Genomic DNA, 18,165 nt, shown 5'->3' on the forward strand with positions numbered 1-18,165 from the left:
ACACTCCAGAACAAGTCAATATACAAACGTTTACGTTCAGTTCACGTTCTGTTGACTGTGTGCAACATTTTTCCAAATGGGAGTGTTTCTCCATACGTGACTATATGCGCAATACAAATTTTAGTACAGTTGGTACAATTCAAACGGTCTTTTTAAGAGGGTTACCCAATTTTCTCCTCAACGTAGTCTGTGCCAGTTTCCACCCACTAGCGAAGTCTCCACAATCAGACGGCGCTACTAAACCGAGAGAGTGAAGCTCTTAATGTGCTTCCTAGAAAATGAAGCCTGCTGCCACATCTTTTCACGCGGCCGCTAATGCAATGTCATTGGACAGTTCAGCGCGCTATGCAGGAGAACACTATCTGCCAATTCTGTTTCGTCAGATAACAGATGTCTGCATTGGTTGCCATCGTGTTGGAGGAACAGGGAGGGCCATGCTAGAGAGAACGAGGCCAGATATGCCCTCCTAGACTCCTGGCCATGGATGGCTGTAGCATCACTGCGGATCAAACTCACGCTCTCCTGATGAGAGGGCCGAATTTTACAGTCTGCACTTTTGACAGAATTCCCCAGCATGTTTCAATGAATACAAATGAGGAATAATATATATGGAATTTTACCATACAAGACTGCAGTTTCTGGGAAACAGTATAAATAATGAGAAATGTTTGTATAATGCTAAAATTGAGTGTTATACAATAATAATAATAATAATAAAATAAACAGAAATATATATTAAAAAAAGGCTTCAAAATTGCTTATGTATCTTTACTATCTGAGAGCTGTCTGGACATGGTTCTAATATTCCTATGAGCACACGATGGACATCCCTCAGTCCACCTCTTAAACTCCAGGGTTTTTACAGTGTTTATTAAATTCTACAGGTTTGTCATCACCTACACTGCATTACTTCTATTAGGATTAAGTTGACAGGTATGTGGTGGAAAGCTTTCCTCAAGATTTTGGCATGAGTCTGTGGGAATTTGTGCCCATTCAGTCAAACAGCGTTTCTGAGGTCAGACACTGATGTTGGATGAGAAGGCCTGGCTCTCAGTCAACATTCCAGTTCCTCCTAACGTTTTTCAGTGGGGTTTGAGGTCAGCGCTCTGCTCAGGCCACTGGAGTTCCTCCACACTAAGCTCATCAAACTGTGTCTAAATGGACCTTGTGTTGTGCACAGGGGGCACGGTCATGCAGGGGCAGGAAAGGGCCTTCTGCAAATTGTTGCCAAAGAATTGGAAGCATATATTTGTCTAAAGGGTCTTTGTATGCTGTAGCATTAATAATACCCTTCACTGAAACTAAGGGGCCCAAACCCTGAAAAGCAGTCCCAGACCATTATCCCTCCTCCACCAAACTTTACTGTTGATACTATGCATTCCTATAGGTATGCGTTCTCCTGGTATCCAGCAAAAACCCCGGTTTGACCAACGGATTGCCAGAAGTATGAAATGTGATACATCACTCTAGAGAGCGTTTCCTCTGCTCCAGAGTCCAGTGATGGCATGCTTTACACTTTAGCAGCTCACAGTTGTTGTGCTGATGTTGCTTCCAGAGAAATGAAACAGGATAGGCGAATTTAAGGGGCTACAATGCTTTCTCAATTGCGGGCTTAACTATAAGTTTATGTAGTCTACTGTTTTGTTGGTTTACAGTTGACTGGTACAAATTATTAGAGTAAAAATTTCACAGACCGACTTATGGGAAAGGTGACAAGGCCACGTTTAAAACGATCCATTCAGCTGCCAGTGTTTGTCTATGGAGATTGCCTGGCTATATGCTTCATTTTAGACATCATATAGTGTTTGTGTGCCCACAAGACTAAGATTAATCTGCTCCAAAATGAAACATGAATTTGTGTTCACTGGGGCTTTAAAGACCAGGATCACTGGCTGACTGCTGCTGCTGATTTACCTATGCATTTGATCCAAGCTACCTATGAAATCATGTCCCTGAAAACCGTTTTGCTTCTTGAATGATGGCCCATTCCACCAACTGCACATGACAAGACATGTTTTATTGTCTCTAATGCTCTATTTAAATATTTCTCTCATCAACCGCACCAAAAAACACTCATGCATTCTCCAGGGCTCTTCAGCAGCAATTCCCCAAAGCTCTTCACATAAACATTTCACGACTTCTGTTTCAGGTTGGTCGAATCCAGCCCAGTGCTCAGCCCCTTCACTCACACACACACACACAGTTGTTGTGCAGCTGCTCCACTGTGTAAACAGCAGTCTCCCAGCAGCTGGATCTAATTACACAAGCACTTCTACTTTCCCTAGCCTTCCCATTTCTCCAATAGCCTTTTTACCTTTGACTCCAATCTACTGCCTCCATCACACACACACACACACACACACACACACACACACACACACACACACACGCGCACACACACACGGCGAGCAAAAATCACTCTCACTCACTAGCCACCATTCAGCCTCACACTTCATCAGTCAACAAGTGCCTGTTGCCATGGCAACCCTAAATTAAAGCAACCTGAAAGAAGGCCTTGGCGGATGGCGGATGCTGGGCCCGGGCTGCATTGTGGAAAAGGAGAAACGCTGGCAGCCTGCAATCACAGCCATCCCATTCACGGCCTCTTTAGTATTAGTCAGCAAGTCGGCCTGTACCACATCACAGCTTCCGCCGCTTTCAGGCCTGACTGGCACGCTGGCATGAGATAAGTGCTGCTTTCAGCACTGCCACAGCGACTGCCCAGTGTGCGCGCGTGTGTGTATGTGTTTGTTTGTCTGTCTGACTTTTTCTCCTCTAAGTCCAAACACTCCCAACACTCCTTCTCTTCAACACTAACTAAGTGAGGTGTATGTGCGTGTTTGTGTACATGTACCAGGTTTTGGATGTGCGTCCTGAAACAGAGGCAGTGCTGACAGAGGGAACGAGAGTCTGTGCCTATTGGAGTGAGCGCTCACGATGTCTTTATCCAGGCTACGTCCGCAGGGGTAAGCAAGCATGCTACATAGGACACAATGAAAGAGTCCACGTTTAATTAAAGGGGCTCTCCAGCCATATAATGTATAATGTAATAATAATAATAATAATTGTAATAATGCATACGTGCCTCCCACAATGGTGCCACAGTAGTCTCTAGAGTGAGATTTTCTAGTTTAAAGACTAGGAAAACCCCTTCCTGAGGAGGCATCTTGAATGTTGGGGGGGTATTTGAAAAATGACAAGTGCTTATGGGCAGAAACATGAGGGTGGGCTGTTTGAATCCCTACATGGCTAAATCAGTAGAAATTACTGTGAGGAAGCCAAATGTTATGTCTACATTTATTAACTTTTACATCGGTGTATTTCTTTATCGCGGTGGGAGGATTCCCAATGGTTCTATGATGGTTCTGTGCATTGTAGTGAGAGATCCTTGATGAATGGAAACACAAAAGGCTGTGCATTTTATTTGTACTCTAATGGGGTGTTGAGAGCTGCTCTGTCAAGTGTAATGCTTTTCATTTCGCTGCCTAGGTGGCGCCAGTGAAGAGGGTAAGCCAGGTGGCGTGATGGTAGAGTTTGACGATGGAGATCGAGGACGGATCTCCCTGCACAACATCCGCCTCCTTCCTCCTGGCTACCAGGTCCAATGTGAGTCCTCATGAGTCTCGGCAGAGCATTTTAAACAGAATCATATGGAGATGTTAACCTGAATGCTGCATTCCGGGATGCTTTAATTACTCTGCTTGAAATGTTTACATGGATGTTTTTCATTGCTCAGTAACGATGATTCATTTAAAAGTTGCATTCTGTTCCTTTCCTCTACTAGGTGCTGAACCGAGTCCTGTTCTGGTCTCCTCTGGTCGATCAGACAGAGTGTTTTCAGCTCAAGATGAAAGAAACTCACAAATGAATAAAACTTCTGAGAAAGCAGCTAGCAGAGAAGAAGCCAGAGCGCAGGAGAAACCAGCGAGAAGACCAGGTGGGGTTGTCTAAGATCTATAGATATACATACATAGTACTTAAGGACAAACAAGCAGGATCCATATTTCCTTGGAGTTTGGTTATTGCTGTTGATTCCAAGCAACATAATATGTCAAAATAAAATGAAAACATTTTTAATCTGTTCCTGAAACAGCAGTGAAGACGTAGCTTGAGATGTTTATGTATGTTAATGTTTGGTTTCCCAGGGAGACCTAAAGGTTCAGGGCTGAAGAGGTTTATCTCAGACAGCATTGCCAAGAACTCAACATCTCCGCTTACCTGGCCATCGGTAGATGCACCTAGAAAGAGGGCGCCTGTCAATCTGTTCCAGCTTAATGGCTCAGCCCCCAAGAAGGCCTTGAGGAACAAAGAGGCAGACATGTTTCCTCATGCTCCAGTCTCCATGACAACACCAGCCAAAGGTATCTTTAGCAGCAGCTCCTTCGAGGTGGACTCGTTCAGCAGCATTGCCAATGGCTACTCGTCCTTCTGCAGCCAGGCCTCCGGGACACCTCTAGGGGGCAGAAGCAGCCCCTATGGGCAGAAAAGAAGGTCTGATGATCCCGATGCGCCTCGAGGCAGAAAAAATGAATTCCTGGTGAAGTTGGATCATGAAGGCGTAACATCTCCCAAGAACAAGAGCAGCAAGGCGTTGCTGTTGCTTGGAGGTTCAGGGTTTGGCTCTAAAAGCATAGGTGCTCCACCCAGGCCGGAAGCCTATTCCCACCCCGTCCTGCTGGTGAAGGACAGCAGAAAGGGTGACAGCTCAAGGGCAGAACTCCTTCCCATCCAGAGAAAGCCCTCGCCAACTCTGCGAATGGGTGAATATGGAGATCTAGGCCTTAGTTGCCACAGGGACTGCCACAGCTCTTACTCGGATGAGGAAGAGGAGGAGGAAGATCGGAGGAGAAGAAGAGGTGGAGGGTCATTGTTACCCTCAGCCTCAAGTGGCATGAGAACAGCTGGCCGTTTCCTCTCACGCCTGTCTGTCTCCTCGTCCTCCTCGGGATCATCTAGTTCTTCCAGTTCAGGCTCTCTCTCCAGCTCTAGCCTCTGCTCCTCAGACAACGACTCCTCCTACAGCTCAGAAGACGAGGAGAGCTCCACACTGCTCCTGCAGAGCTGCCTGACCCCCCACCACTCCCTGCTTCAGCCCCCCAAACCCCCCACAGGACCCCCGCAGCACTCATTTGTGGCCAAAGCTATGGCTGTGTCCAATGCCAAAGGTGGAAATGCCAACCACAGTGCTGGCAACAAGCCCCTGAAGAGGAAAGAATGCCCTAGTTCACCTTCCAAACCCTCCAAAGACCTGATCAAGAGGCAAAAGCTGCTGCCTGACCAGGGCAGGCCCAAAGTATCATCCTTCCTTCCAGCAAGGCAACTGTGGAGATGGTCTGGGAGCCCCACCCAGGTAAGCTAAAACCAGCCAAACCTGGACTTATTTTCTACCAACCCCACCGATCAATCAATCTCAAGTGTTTTATGGGCTAAACGGACACCTGACTGACTGAGCACATTAACAGCCAGTCCTTGTATTTTGCAAACAAAGACGATAAAACCATTGATCTGGCTGTTTCTTTAATCAGTAGCCATGTTTCTGCTTACAAACTAGCTTAACACAGCAGTAAACACTAAATCAGACTTACTATTGCATAACAGACACCAGTAGTGTACAAAATATAATAAATGAAATGTTTCTTCCTCTCAAGAGACGTGGGCTGAAAGGAAAAGCTCGTAAGCTTTTCTATAAGGCCATAGTGCGTGGCAGGGACATGGTGCGGGTAGGAGACTGTGCAGTGTTCCTGTCCGCTGGTCGGCCCCACCTGCCCTACATTGGCCGCATCGAAAGCTTCTGGGAGTCCTGGACTAGCAGCATGGTGGTAAAAGTCAAGTGGTTCTACCATCCTGAGGAAACCAAATTGGGCAAGAGGCACAGTGATGGCAAGGTAAACATACCTTCTTCTGTTAGTTTAGGGCTGCAACTAATAACTATTTCTAATAGTAGTAATAATTCTATTAATAACTATTAGAAATGCTTTCTTCAGTTGCTCTCCCTTTGCTTTAACATCAATCCAAGTTCGTTGGATGATTTTTTCTTTTACGGTGCAGTAAAACAATAGAAACTACAGCACTGTGTGAAGGTTTTAGGCATCGCAGCAAATGTTTAAACAGTTTCCCTCAGCAGTGAGTTAATAAAGCCATATTCATAATTCAAATAAACATAAAAACAAAAAAATTACATATAATACTGGACTTCCTCGAGGAGAGGCTTGGAGATGGGTAAACACACACACCAACATCCAGAAAATCACTGTTTATTATATATAATCATTATTAATTAATATTCTATACATTTTGTTTTCAAATATTTACACTTTTCTCAGTAAATAAACACAAACTACACAAATAAATAGATTTTCAAAATGTGTCTTGGGTGCCTAAGACTTTCGCACAGTGCTGTATATCCGTCCCCTGTGCATCATGTTGTGTTCTGCAATTTGTTTGTGTCAGTGTTATGATCTTCTGTATCATTGTATCAATGATAATCAACATATTGACATAGTTGCATTTTTAGTACAGGGATCTGTTAATGAACAAAAACAATTGTTTGAAAAATGCTGACAGTCAAAAAATGTTGATTTAGTTTTTTTTATTTCAATAAACAGCAGCTTCTTTTTTAATAGGTGGGTTAATTGTTCAAGTTGAGGAGCATTTTTTAATTTTTAATGAGGGCAAAACAGGCAGTTCATTCCACTAAACAGGCCTCCTACAAAATGAATTGTGCGTCTTAAAAATAGTCGCGCTTGGCACCAATTTTCAAGAGGGTGATAACACAACTACGGTGTTGTACCATATCGAAAGTGGGTGTGCAAAATTATGGAGAAGGATGTGGCGGATGACGGTGTCCTTAGAGAGCTACTGAGGTACATTGAGCCAAAGCCAATGGCACTTATTTTCCTCACATAGATCTAGATAAACGATTAAACAAGTGCCAGAATTGTGATTTCTGTTAACACTTTGTATTTTTTATGCTATCTTGTATTTAGTCATACTTTTCAGTTATCTTACAACTGAGAAATATATTTAGTAGCCCATTATTATATATACTCACCGGCCACTTTATTGGACACACCTGTTCAGTTTCTTGTTAACACAAATAGCTAATCAGCCAATCACACGGCCGCAACTCACTGCATTTAGGCGTGTAGAGGTGGTCAAGACAACCTGCTGAAGTGCAGACCGAGCATCAGAACGGGGAAGAAAGGTATTAGCAAGGTGTACCTAATAAAGTGGCTGCTGAGTGTATTCTAGTCATTTTGACCTCCAGTATAGATGTTTTCACATGGGATATGTTTAACACAGTTTTGGGTAGTTTATTTCATATATAAGCTTATTTTTCAGCAACTCGCGATATAAAAAGCACTTTTTATATCTTTTACTAGTACAGAATCCAGTTCAAATGTGTGTGTACCAAGTATTTTTCAAAGGCTCCAGACAGAACTCAACCAGTCAGCTTTTACCTGGAAGTTTCTGTCTTATAATTCACATTTTGATGGGCCTTATCCTTCATTTAGGCTTGTCTACTTACGATTAATCACTGATTAGTGAGGAACGGTTAATCCAAAACGTGAACCTGTAGTCTCAAGCCACAAATTACCCTGCTAAAGTACAAAGCTACCTAGAGTTAACGCTGCTTTTGCAACAGGTGTCTGTTTATGTCTTGCGTGCCTTTCACCGATGGTGAATTTAACTGTACGAAAAACTGAATACTTGTTTCTGCTCCCCAGCACGCCCTGTATCAGTCGTGCCATGAAGATGAGAATGACGTGCAGACAATCTCTCATAAGTGCCAGGTGGTGAGCCGTGAGGAATACGAGCGCCTCAGTCGTAACAGAAAGCCTGGCAGCAGCCTTCAGGACCTGTACTACCTGGCCGGCACCTACGACCCCACCAGTGGCCAGCTGCTCACTGCAGATGGGGTGTCCATTCTCTGCTAGCTCTGGTTCGAGGGTACTGCTGAGTCCTGGCCATGTGGTCCATCTAGCAGTGGGTGTCAATGAGCATTTGACAGGAGACCAACCCGAAGCAAGATGGGCCATAGGAAGTATCACAGCTGTGATTATTCTGTTTCCAAAAGGACCTGGAGCATGGTGAGATGGGATGCTACGAAGAGCAAACGGCCCACAGTCTCCCAGCCCTGAGCACCTGGTCTCCCAGAGACGAACTGCTATGACAGGCAGTTTGCCCATGGCCCAGCCTGGGTATTTGGGGGATGAGCATCCTTGATCTTACATCTTATGATTGACTTTTACAAGACCATACGTTCTATTTAAGGTCACCAAAGCAGAACTGTTTGTGGGATTGGAGAAGACGGCTGCCGGGTTGTGAGTTTCGCAGCCAAGTCAGAAACTGAGATGGAAACGGTGTGGTGTGCTTGTCACACACCGTTGTCATGATTCCAGGGATATTTAAGTAAAGAATAGATATAAGTATATTAAGTTCATGTATATGTATATATAAGGAAGTATTTCCTATCAAGCCATACACTTCAGTACCTCTTGCCTGTCTTCTTGTTCAGGTGTATAGTGTACAGGTTGCTCGTGTGATTGGTTCCTTTCGTTGTTTATTTTCTGTTGTTGTTTATATGTATATACAAAAGTTATTTTATATGCGTGATGTACAGTACATATGAGGCTTATCGTCCCATGCTTCGATTGATTTATTTTTCTATGAGCGATAAATATCAACAGGAGAGATGAACTGAACATGTATGCGTTGCACTGCACATTGCCTGCTGAGACAGAGAGAATAGAGGCTATATGAGTTTCAGTCAGTGTTAATGGCTGAATCCTGGGCATTTATTGTTTTTTTTTGTTTGTTTGTTTTGTTTTATTTTGCTCTGTTCATTTCTTTATTTTTTATGGGTGTTTCTCCCCAATTCAGAAAGTTCTAATATAAAAAAGAAGGATAAAATTAATTCCTGAAAATGTCCTTCTGAATTATTTAAATCGCCAATGGAAAAAGGAAGAGGAAAATATAGGGAAACTGATTCTAGAAGTTAGGGGGACTGCAACGGTATATAATACCAGAAAAAAAACAATGTAATGCACACCCTTCTGCAATCGACTTGTTTCTTAACGTCTTGCACTGCTTATATGTCCTGTTTTGCTCGTTGACAATGTTTTTCAACTGTCTACCCATCAGTCAGTGGTTGCTGTCTATTGACGGAGTCTTGCCAAGGCCAAGACATTGAGAAACGAAGAAATAGCAATGCGCCAAGCACAACGAGCCTTCGGAGGTGTTTGTGTGTTACTACATGGTAGCTTGTAGTCTTTAGGGACAATCATGTTCAATAGAGCGCAAGCATGGACGGTTTGACAGGCTCACGCAATCACAAGATCCCTTGTTCACTTTCTTTTTGTGCCAAAAACATCTTGTCGTTTTGATTATGCAATCTTCACTGTATTCTGTGAGTGTCGTTATTATTTGTGTTATTTTTATCATCTTATTTATTGTCAGTGTTGCTGTTTTATCCCAAAAAATAACAAAAAAAACAAAAAAAAAACACTAGTTTTGAATGAAAATGTGATGGCGCTTATTTCCATTTGTGCTAATCATAGTCTGTTCAACCCCGTGTGCAGTGGTCTAGCAGAGGGCGCTTGTACAGAGAGAGAAGAACACTGGACTTGTGTGCTGGTATGGTATGTGCCTTGAAGTATAGTTAGACCCTCACCTTCTGGCCCCCATTAACAACTTCTGTGGTCCTGCAGGGGAAGTGACATCATTCGCTGACCCCTTCACTCTCTCACCATTTACCCTTTTCCTCTGTGCTTTACAAATGGACAGTCAAAACGTCCTTCTCACGATTATGCAGCCTATTCATGCTACTCCCACAGAAAGAGCAGAAAGAAAAGACAGGCTCTTTTTAAGAGGTTGCAGGTCATGTGTCTGGAATTTAAAGAAATGCTTCAGTGATAAAAAAACATCATTTCTGAATTAAATCGCAAAGTTTTCCACTTGCAGCAGATGTAGTCTGTCAGGCAAGACGCCAGGTGCCCAAATTGTACGTCTTTAGTTTAGAGCTGGAGCTGCGAGACTGATGTTGCTACCAAATACTACAAGTCAATAGTCACCCAAATCGTTTCTGCAGAAACATCCCCAAAACATCTCTCAACCTGCCCAGACCACGTCCAGAGCTTCTTTGAGGTCACACAGCCTTGTTGATGTTTAACGCACAGTATGAAAACATAATTATAATAGTATAATTTTAAGAGAATTAATAGAATATACTCGAAATAAAAATAAACATAAAAAGCTCCCAGTGACACTGAACACTGTGGTCAGTCGGTTTAGACCATTTTAAACACCTGGAGCCGTATTACTGTTTAGTTTCCATGAATCGGTTCAGTTAAGACGGAAGAACAGTTCCTAACTTACTAGTATTTTTCTACCTCCAGATAAGGAAAAAAATACTATAAGAATACTACTTTCCTGTATACTGTCCTGGCAACTCAGTGGTGTCCATTCTGCATATACCGTCTGCACAACTCCGGTCCTGGAGGGCCGGTGTCCAGCACAGTTGGGAGGTTTCCCTTCTCACACTCACCTACTTAACCTGGCATTTAACAAATAAGTGTAATCAGGTGTGTTCGAGGAGGTAAATCACCAAACTGTGCTGGACACCCGCCCTCCTGGACCGGAGTTGTGAACCTCTGGTCTATATCATTTTATTGATTGGTTGGTTAGTGTAGTGGGTAACACCTCTGCCTTCTACGCTGTAGACTGGGGTTCAATCCCCACCTGGGTCAGCACCCTACACTATACCAATAAGAGTCCTTGGGCAAGACTCCTAACACCACCTTGGCCTGCCTGTGTAAAATGATCAAATTGTAAGTCGCTCTGGATAAGAGCGTCAGCCAAATGCCGTAAATGCATTGAAGAGAGTGTTCCTGTGTAGCTAACACATGGCTTGCATGCCAGATAAAGCCTTGGGAAAGTCTGCCAGTTTCAGTACACATTAGGTAGTTTTAACTTTTTTACAGTTACTAGTTAACAAACGTCTTTTTTAGATTATTTTAACCTGTATTTCCGTTCCAGCTGTTCAAGTATCATAGATCACTATACAACAGTCATAAGTGATTTTTGACCAAGACTGAAAAGCTGAAGATTTCCTTTGACTTTGTCAACTTAGACACTAGACAGTGAAGGATTGCTCAGTCTTATATTCCACAGCAAGTCAGGTTCTGTTCTAAACCACGTCGAGAAGTCTGGATGTGGTTTGAACAGGTTGAGAGTATTTTTTAGGGGGGGGGCAGTATTTATGGGAAAGGCTTGTTTACCTATAGTGTTAGCAATGTTAGCCCTGCAGCTCCAGCGCCAGACCATTAAAGAAGCATTTGAGCACCGGACCGGTCTTGATCACTTTCCCTTAATTGGACCATTCGTTTTCCCAAACCAGCAGTGAGATTCCACATTACGTAAATACGTTTGAACTTGACGTGTGGCTCATAAGTTATTTATAAGACTCTTTGTGTGGGACACATCAAATCTTGAATATAGAAGATGAGTGTGTGCGCATGTGTGTATGTTCTCGTCACAACTTTGCCTTTTGTTTTACTGTCTTGATAAAGGAGGGCACTGGATTGAGTAAAATGAATGTACTTGGTAGAGGTTACGCAGGATTATCCTCTGAAGATCTGTCTAAAAGGCACAAACTTCTGACCTTTTATCATGAACTCTATTGGTTCTATTGGTTACAGTCTCTCATGAAGCTAATAAAAAGCAAAAAAACTTGATTGTTGCTCTATAGAGAAGGTCAGTGCGTCTCTTGTTTTTAAAGAACAAAAATTAGAGATGCTGAAATTGGCTTGCCTGAGAGGTCGGTCAGCTGGCATCATTTAATTATTTAAGAGCAAGTCATTGCCCATGGCAAAAGTGCAATACTACTTTGATTAACATTTGAATGGCGTACAGCAATTGTGGCGCTTCGAGCAAAGACTGATGGGTGACAGGAACAGGGAAGACGCAGGAACGTCTGTCCTACAAAGCCGCTTTCTTTACATTTCTGTTTCGATTTGTATGTGACATCAAATCTGTACCTAATGTTCTGCCTGTCATTGCATTTCTTTGTTATTATGGAGTTTTCAAAGAATAATTGAGTATATTCTTTATGGTCGTTCATTTTTGTCACCATTTTCAGTTTTTTTTTGTTTTGTTTTCTTTCTCTGTGATAAATTGTTGTAAAGATTGTAAATGTGTAAAGTAAGGTCTGGTTTTGGGGGTAAACATTTTACAAAATAACACTTTATGAGTATCAAACTGTAAACGTGCTTTAGTATTAAGATTTTTTTATAGAGGGCCTATGAATAAATATCACACTCAAAGATCTGGTGTGTGCACTCACTGGATGACTGCTTCTGCTTTAGTAGAAGAATCCGTCTGCTGGCCAAAGCCAGTGTGGCGCTCAGTAAGAGTAAAGCTGGCTTTACACGGTGAAACTTTGATGCCGCTGTGTTGTGAGTAGCCCGCAACATAATTCAACACGAAGCTTCACTCGTTAGCAGCTGGTATAGCCGTTGTTGCCAACTTTGTCACTAGATTTAGTGACTTCTCAGACCCCTTTAGCCCCTTTATAAAAACAGCACCTAGTGACAAATCTAGCTACTTTCCATAACAGACAGTGGGCAGTACTCCCCTACCTCTCTGTGTGTCCGCTCTGTTCAGTGATTGGCTGAAAACTGAGAGCTTCCTTCTTGTTATTTTTACCCAGAATGGGGCTATGCTCTGCCAAGACCACTGATACTGGTGGCTATCGTGGTGAGTAGCGCTGTCGCCTCACAGCAAGAAGGGCTGGGTTCGATTCCCCGGACAGGCGACCGGGGTCCTTTCTGTGTGGAGCCTCCCTGTGTCTCTGTGGGTTTCCTCCAGTCCAAAGACACGCAGTCAGGCTGAGAGGACATGCTAAATTGCCCCTAGGAGTGAATGTGTGTCTGTCTGTCTGCCTTGCGATGGACTGCCAGCCCGTCTGACCAGATTTGATCAGATAACGTCGCGGTTATAAATTTAGAATTTCGTCAATGCAGAGCAGCAGCTTGGAAATGGTTTGGAAGTCCCTGCTGGTGAACATGTAGTGTTAATGGTTCACGTTTCAGTCCCTGTTTCATCCTCGTCTGGTGGTCTGACAACAGAAACAGAAAATATGTAAATAAGAAGAGCTTTATTGGGAATTCTGCAGTACTAAAATACAGTAGGTTATAGGTGAGCGCAGAGAAGCAACCAGTGTAAAGAGCTGACACCATCTGACATTAAGCAGAAAGCAATACACGGTGTCACGTATGTTAATTGGGACGTGACATCATTAAGAAGGCTTTAACTTCTTTCTGTTGAAAGTAGTTGGCAGCGCTGGTTATAGCAGCCTATTGATGTCTTGCTGGCTTCAGCAGCAGTTATGAGCCTGTCTTAAGGCCCATGTCATGTAAAATCTACATTTTTGCACAATTTTAAAACAGTTCCCTGCCCAGTCTGTACAGTCCATATAGGTAAACTAAGCTGCACAGACAGCCTGTTATAAATTCACCCTTTCTGTGGTGTCACAACAACCATCCCATTTACATATACCTGCCTATTCAGCCTACATCAGTTTAGCCCTGTCCGCTCACACTGAGCTTATAAGGAATGCTTCAGCCTGGTTTCTTGTTGAATGAGACACAATACAAGGCAGCCATTCAGTAAAATAGTCATATATCATGCCTAAAGGCGCAGTAACACAAACAATCTGTTTATTTTAAGGGATGATGAGGTTTAAAGATGATCACGTACAGTCTAAGTATTGCAATAGTGACACAATTATCATATTGCCTCCGTACACCACCACAATGGATTTGAAAAGAAGCAGCCAGGATGTGATTAAAGTGAACACTTTTAGCTTTAATTACGGCTTTAACATAGTCCCTCCGTCTTTGCAGGCCCAAAAGTAATCAGACAGTTCACTGATAAGCTCTTTCAAGGCCAGGTGTGCCTTGTTCCCTCATTATTTCATCACAGGTTAAGGAGATAGAAGTTCTTTCCAAGTATAGACTGCATTTCGTTGGGCAGATGAAACCAAGATTAGCTTGAACCAGAATGATGGAAAGAGTATGAAGAAGGAAGGGAAGTGCTGAAGATCTGAAGCATAACACATCATCTGTCGAACGTGGTGCGGTGTTACAGCATGGGCAAGTATGAACTGGGCCACTGGAGTTTATTGATGAAGCGACAGCTGATAGAAGCAGCAGGACGAATTCTGAAGCGCGGCTGTCATTTCTGCTCCGACTCATATGATGCAAACTGATAAGATGGAGCTTCACAGGAAAGATGGATAACGATGCGAAACATACTGCAAAAGCAACCTTAAGGCGAAGCTCGAAATGGGCTGAGCACCTACTGAAGGCAGAAGGACCCACAAACAAGCAGCCACTGAAGGTGGCTACGGAAAAGGCCTGGTATCAGAATCAGAATCTTTTATTGATCCCAGAGGGAAATTGCAGTTATTACAGTTGCAGCCATTTATATAAAAGAATAAAACAGTTTAATAATTTAAGCCAAACAAGAGAACTTTGCAATATGCACACGAGATTTAAGCTCTTACGAATGCAGTAAAGCGGCAGTGACTGTGATAATAAACATGAAACATACTGTATAAAGCCGTTCAAATTATTGCACACATAATTATTATTATATCACATATGGACAGTACAGCTTGGTATTGCACAGATGAACCACAGTATCACATATTGAGGGAGTCTGATGGCCACAGGTAAGCGTGACGTCCTGTGGCGCTCTGTGGTCATTTCGGTAGAATGAGTCTTGCAGCAAATGAGCTCCTATATCTCATCACTGTGTCATAGACTGGGTTAGGGTTAGCCATTGCATACATTTAAAATATGTAAAGCATAATATTAACATTATTTTTACATTTCGCAGATCTCATTCCACAGCTAATAACAATAGCAGCAGCTATCCCGAAGCCGGAATTTTATCTGTGTAACACAGGGGAGCGATGAGGCGGACGCACATGCTGAGAGAAGCGTGATTTATTATGGGCAAATCCAAACTCGGGGTCAAAACAGTCCAGGGTCACAGAGCCAACACGGAGAAAAGGAGGGACAGACGTGACGCAAAGGAACCCAGGAGCAACAAACAACGGAGGCTAGAATAAGAAATACTAAAGAAATCAAACAATTCAAACAAAGCGAGATACTAGAGAAAACACAGGGCTTAAGTACAGGGACAGGTGAGAGACATGGGGTTAACAAGAGGGTAACAGGTGAAAACAATCAAGGGCAGGGTCTGGAAACAAGGGGGCAGGACCGGGAAGAAAGCAAAACAAAAGCACAAGGACAAGACCAAAACCAAAACAAAAGCACATGGAGGACTGGGAGGGGCCAATCGTGACAATCTGTACTTTTTCTCTTACAATACAATTTTTCCCTTTCATTATATGCAGTGGCTCACATTTGGTGTCCAAAATTCAGGCTCCAAGTTGGCTGTTACTACAGCTTGTAGCCATGCAACACACTTTTGTCCGTTTTTGTAAATACTAGCATGTTATACAGTATCAGAAGCCACATACGAAAGACTACACACTAACTTAACACACGTGTTCAGTAAGCGAATAAGTCTTAGCTAATAAACTAACATGTTTCCAGTAATTGTTAAAAAAGCGAACTCTAGACGAACATTTAGGCTGAATGACAACATTTTAGGATACGCAGGGGAAACCGTTTCATCTGCAATTCTAAATGAACAAGTTGTCAAACAGCCAGTCAACTTGCTCTGTGGCAGATTTTAGGCCTCCTTTACCCCTTCCCTGTCCTGTTGCCATGCTCTCAGTCCTGCACCCCCATCCCCCCACTCTGCAGACTGCCTGAGTGTCAATAGCAGAAATGCTTCCTTCCACAAATATCTGCACCTCATAAACATCTCACCCTCTAGCCGACCCTGTAATGTGTGCCTGTGCATGTAGGGAATGGCTGGCTGAGGCGCTGTGAGTGAAAGAGAGGCAAAGCTCTGTTACGTGCTAAAGGAGGTGGACAAAGCCTGTTTTCTAATCTAGATTCAAACAACCATCATTGCCCCAGGGGAGCCAGATGAGATACCTGAGGAGCACGTAGCTCAGTAGAAAAAATGATAAAAAAAATAATTAATTTAGGGACACACAATAAAAGTCATTCCACTCCAACTCACCGAGGGCCTGGCAGGTCCCGCTAAATAAAAACCAATAAATACAATAAAATAACAGCAAGAAGTGCTGGAAACCTTCCAAAATTTTAAAAGTGTGTTTTAACTTTTTTGTTATTTGTGATATTCGAAAAGTCTGTGACATTATGTTTTGGAAGACGGCTTAAATGTTGAGTTTAACTGCTGACAGAATGAGGTGAGCTGTGCCGACAAATTAGACATCACGTATGACGTAGTATATTATACATGATAATATAATAACTGGTTATAAATACGGCAATAAATATAGCATTTAAATTTAGTTTCATGGTAATATGTTTCCACATCCGCATGTACACATGTATTGGACATTATAGAGCGTGTAGGTATAGATAATTGAAATGTCATCATTCATATGTTATTGTTCTCTTTCTGACGATTCTAAAGGCAGCTGCAAACATTAGAGGGTTTGTGTTTGTTCACCTCTCTTTGGGGTGCTCTGGCCTTCACATTAGCAGATCATCTGTGCTGTCAATCACTTGCGATCAAGCTCCCAACCAGGAAAACTGCTTCAGATTGTGAAAATTTGTTGGAAGAGGCAAAAAGGAGTTCAAATCAGGCGAAGTATCACGTAGAGCAGGTCAGCGTTAGAAAATCCACAATATGTCATTTGACCAAGGGTGCCAAAACTTTCCATACAACTGTACCGTACCGCTGATGGTCATTTCTGATTAAAAGCTGTGGTGCATTCAGCTCTAGCTTAATGCCCAGTACAGGGCAAATGCACACACACACACACACACACACACACACACACACACACACACACACACACACACACACTCACACTCCCTCTGGCTTTGCTGCTGGGCCCCTATTAGGCCACTGCAGGGCTACAGAGCACTGGAGGTGCAGCTCAGTGTGGAAAGGTTACCGTGGGAAATGTAGGGCTGTGTGTGTGTGTGTGTGTGTGTGTGTGTGTGTGTGTGTGAGTGCTCCTTGGGTTTCTCCTGTTCAGGCCTCACACCGGGGAGTCCCTCTCCTCTGATGGGCATATCATGGTGTCATACTGCCACACACTTCAGGCTGTGTCACCTGTTAGAGCTCCGTCTGTAGTGCCTCCTGTTGGTCTTCACTGAATGACAAAACCAGGGCAGAGAATGACGGGCAATAAAGACACTGCAGCCCTTTCATCTGATCTTTACAGTCATACGGTTCCTGGGTTAGTAAGACAGCTGGAAAAACAATAGTAAATAAGGTGACAGCGTCCTTCTGGGGAATCTTCTCAGCAATAAAGACAGTCGGTTAGGAAGGCGTTTTCTTCTCGGTCAATACTCTCTCAATCATCACATCCGCTCAGGGAACGGGGTCAAAGCACAGCCGACATTACAAAAATGTTTTTCCGCACTTTGCATGCAATTACACTTTTCCACCAGAAGGGTCTCCAAATCCCCCAAACTCACAAAGTGTAGCTTTAAATAAAAATGAACTAAATATTTTATTTTTACAGGAATCATTAGTTCCCTAGTGCATCAATCCAAACCAATTTCAACAGAAATTGTAACATACAATATATTTTTGTCAAAGTATGGAAATGTCTTCGTCTTCTTCTTCTTTCTTCTGCTCCCTTTAGGGGTCGCCACAGCGGATCATCTGCCTCCATCTTGCCCTATCCACTGCCTCCTCTACTTTCACACCAACCATCTCCATGTCCACCTTCACTACATCCATAAACCTTCTCTGAGGTCTACCTCTTCTCCTTCTACAAAGTATGGAAATGTCTAATACGCTATTAATTCCAAATATTTATTTGATGTGCATGTGCACCTGTTTTTTTGCTGTTTAATTAATTTAATGTTAGCACAATGACGTTGTCTTTCTAATCTGCCTAGAATGCACTTGCATGTTGGCTGTGGATGACGTGATAAATGTGTTTTCATGTGTAAAGCACACTGAATCTAGTCCCAGTTTACCTAGCACTCACTCACTGTTTACTCAGGTCTCCAGGGCTGTAAACTATAAGTGTGT

General features: G+C 43.0%; 1 protein-coding gene across 4 annotated transcripts in view; it reads left to right on the forward strand.

Moving 5' to 3' along the window:
- LOC108437150 (BAH and coiled-coil domain-containing protein 1) overlaps positions 1 to 12,325 on the forward strand; it is a 111,337-nt gene extending 99,012 nt beyond the window's left edge. For 3 of the 4 annotated variants that reach the window (XM_017714053.2, XM_017714052.2, XM_017714054.2), the window contains 6 exons: positions 2,858 to 2,966; positions 3,490 to 3,606; positions 3,785 to 3,937; positions 4,146 to 5,350; positions 5,649 to 5,885; positions 7,728 to 12,325. In XM_017714053.2, coding sequence (XP_017569542.1) covers positions 2,858 to 2,966; positions 3,490 to 3,606; positions 3,785 to 3,937; positions 4,146 to 5,350; positions 5,649 to 5,885; positions 7,728 to 7,937 — 2,031 coding nt within the window. In that variant the 3' untranslated portion in view covers positions 7,938 to 12,325. Of the gene's footprint in view, positions 1 to 2,857; positions 2,967 to 3,489; positions 3,607 to 3,784; positions 3,938 to 4,145; positions 5,351 to 5,648; positions 5,886 to 7,727 lie in introns of those variants that run through there. The other variant, XM_017714057.2, reaches the window with a different exon arrangement.
- The last annotated feature ends 5,840 nt before the right edge of the window (positions 12,326 to 18,165 follow it).

This window comes from Pygocentrus nattereri, chromosome 14 (genome assembly GCF_015220715.1).
Source record: "Pygocentrus nattereri isolate fPygNat1 chromosome 14, fPygNat1.pri, whole genome shotgun sequence".
Taxonomy (NCBI): domain Eukaryota; kingdom Metazoa; phylum Chordata; class Actinopteri; order Characiformes; family Serrasalmidae; genus Pygocentrus; species Pygocentrus nattereri.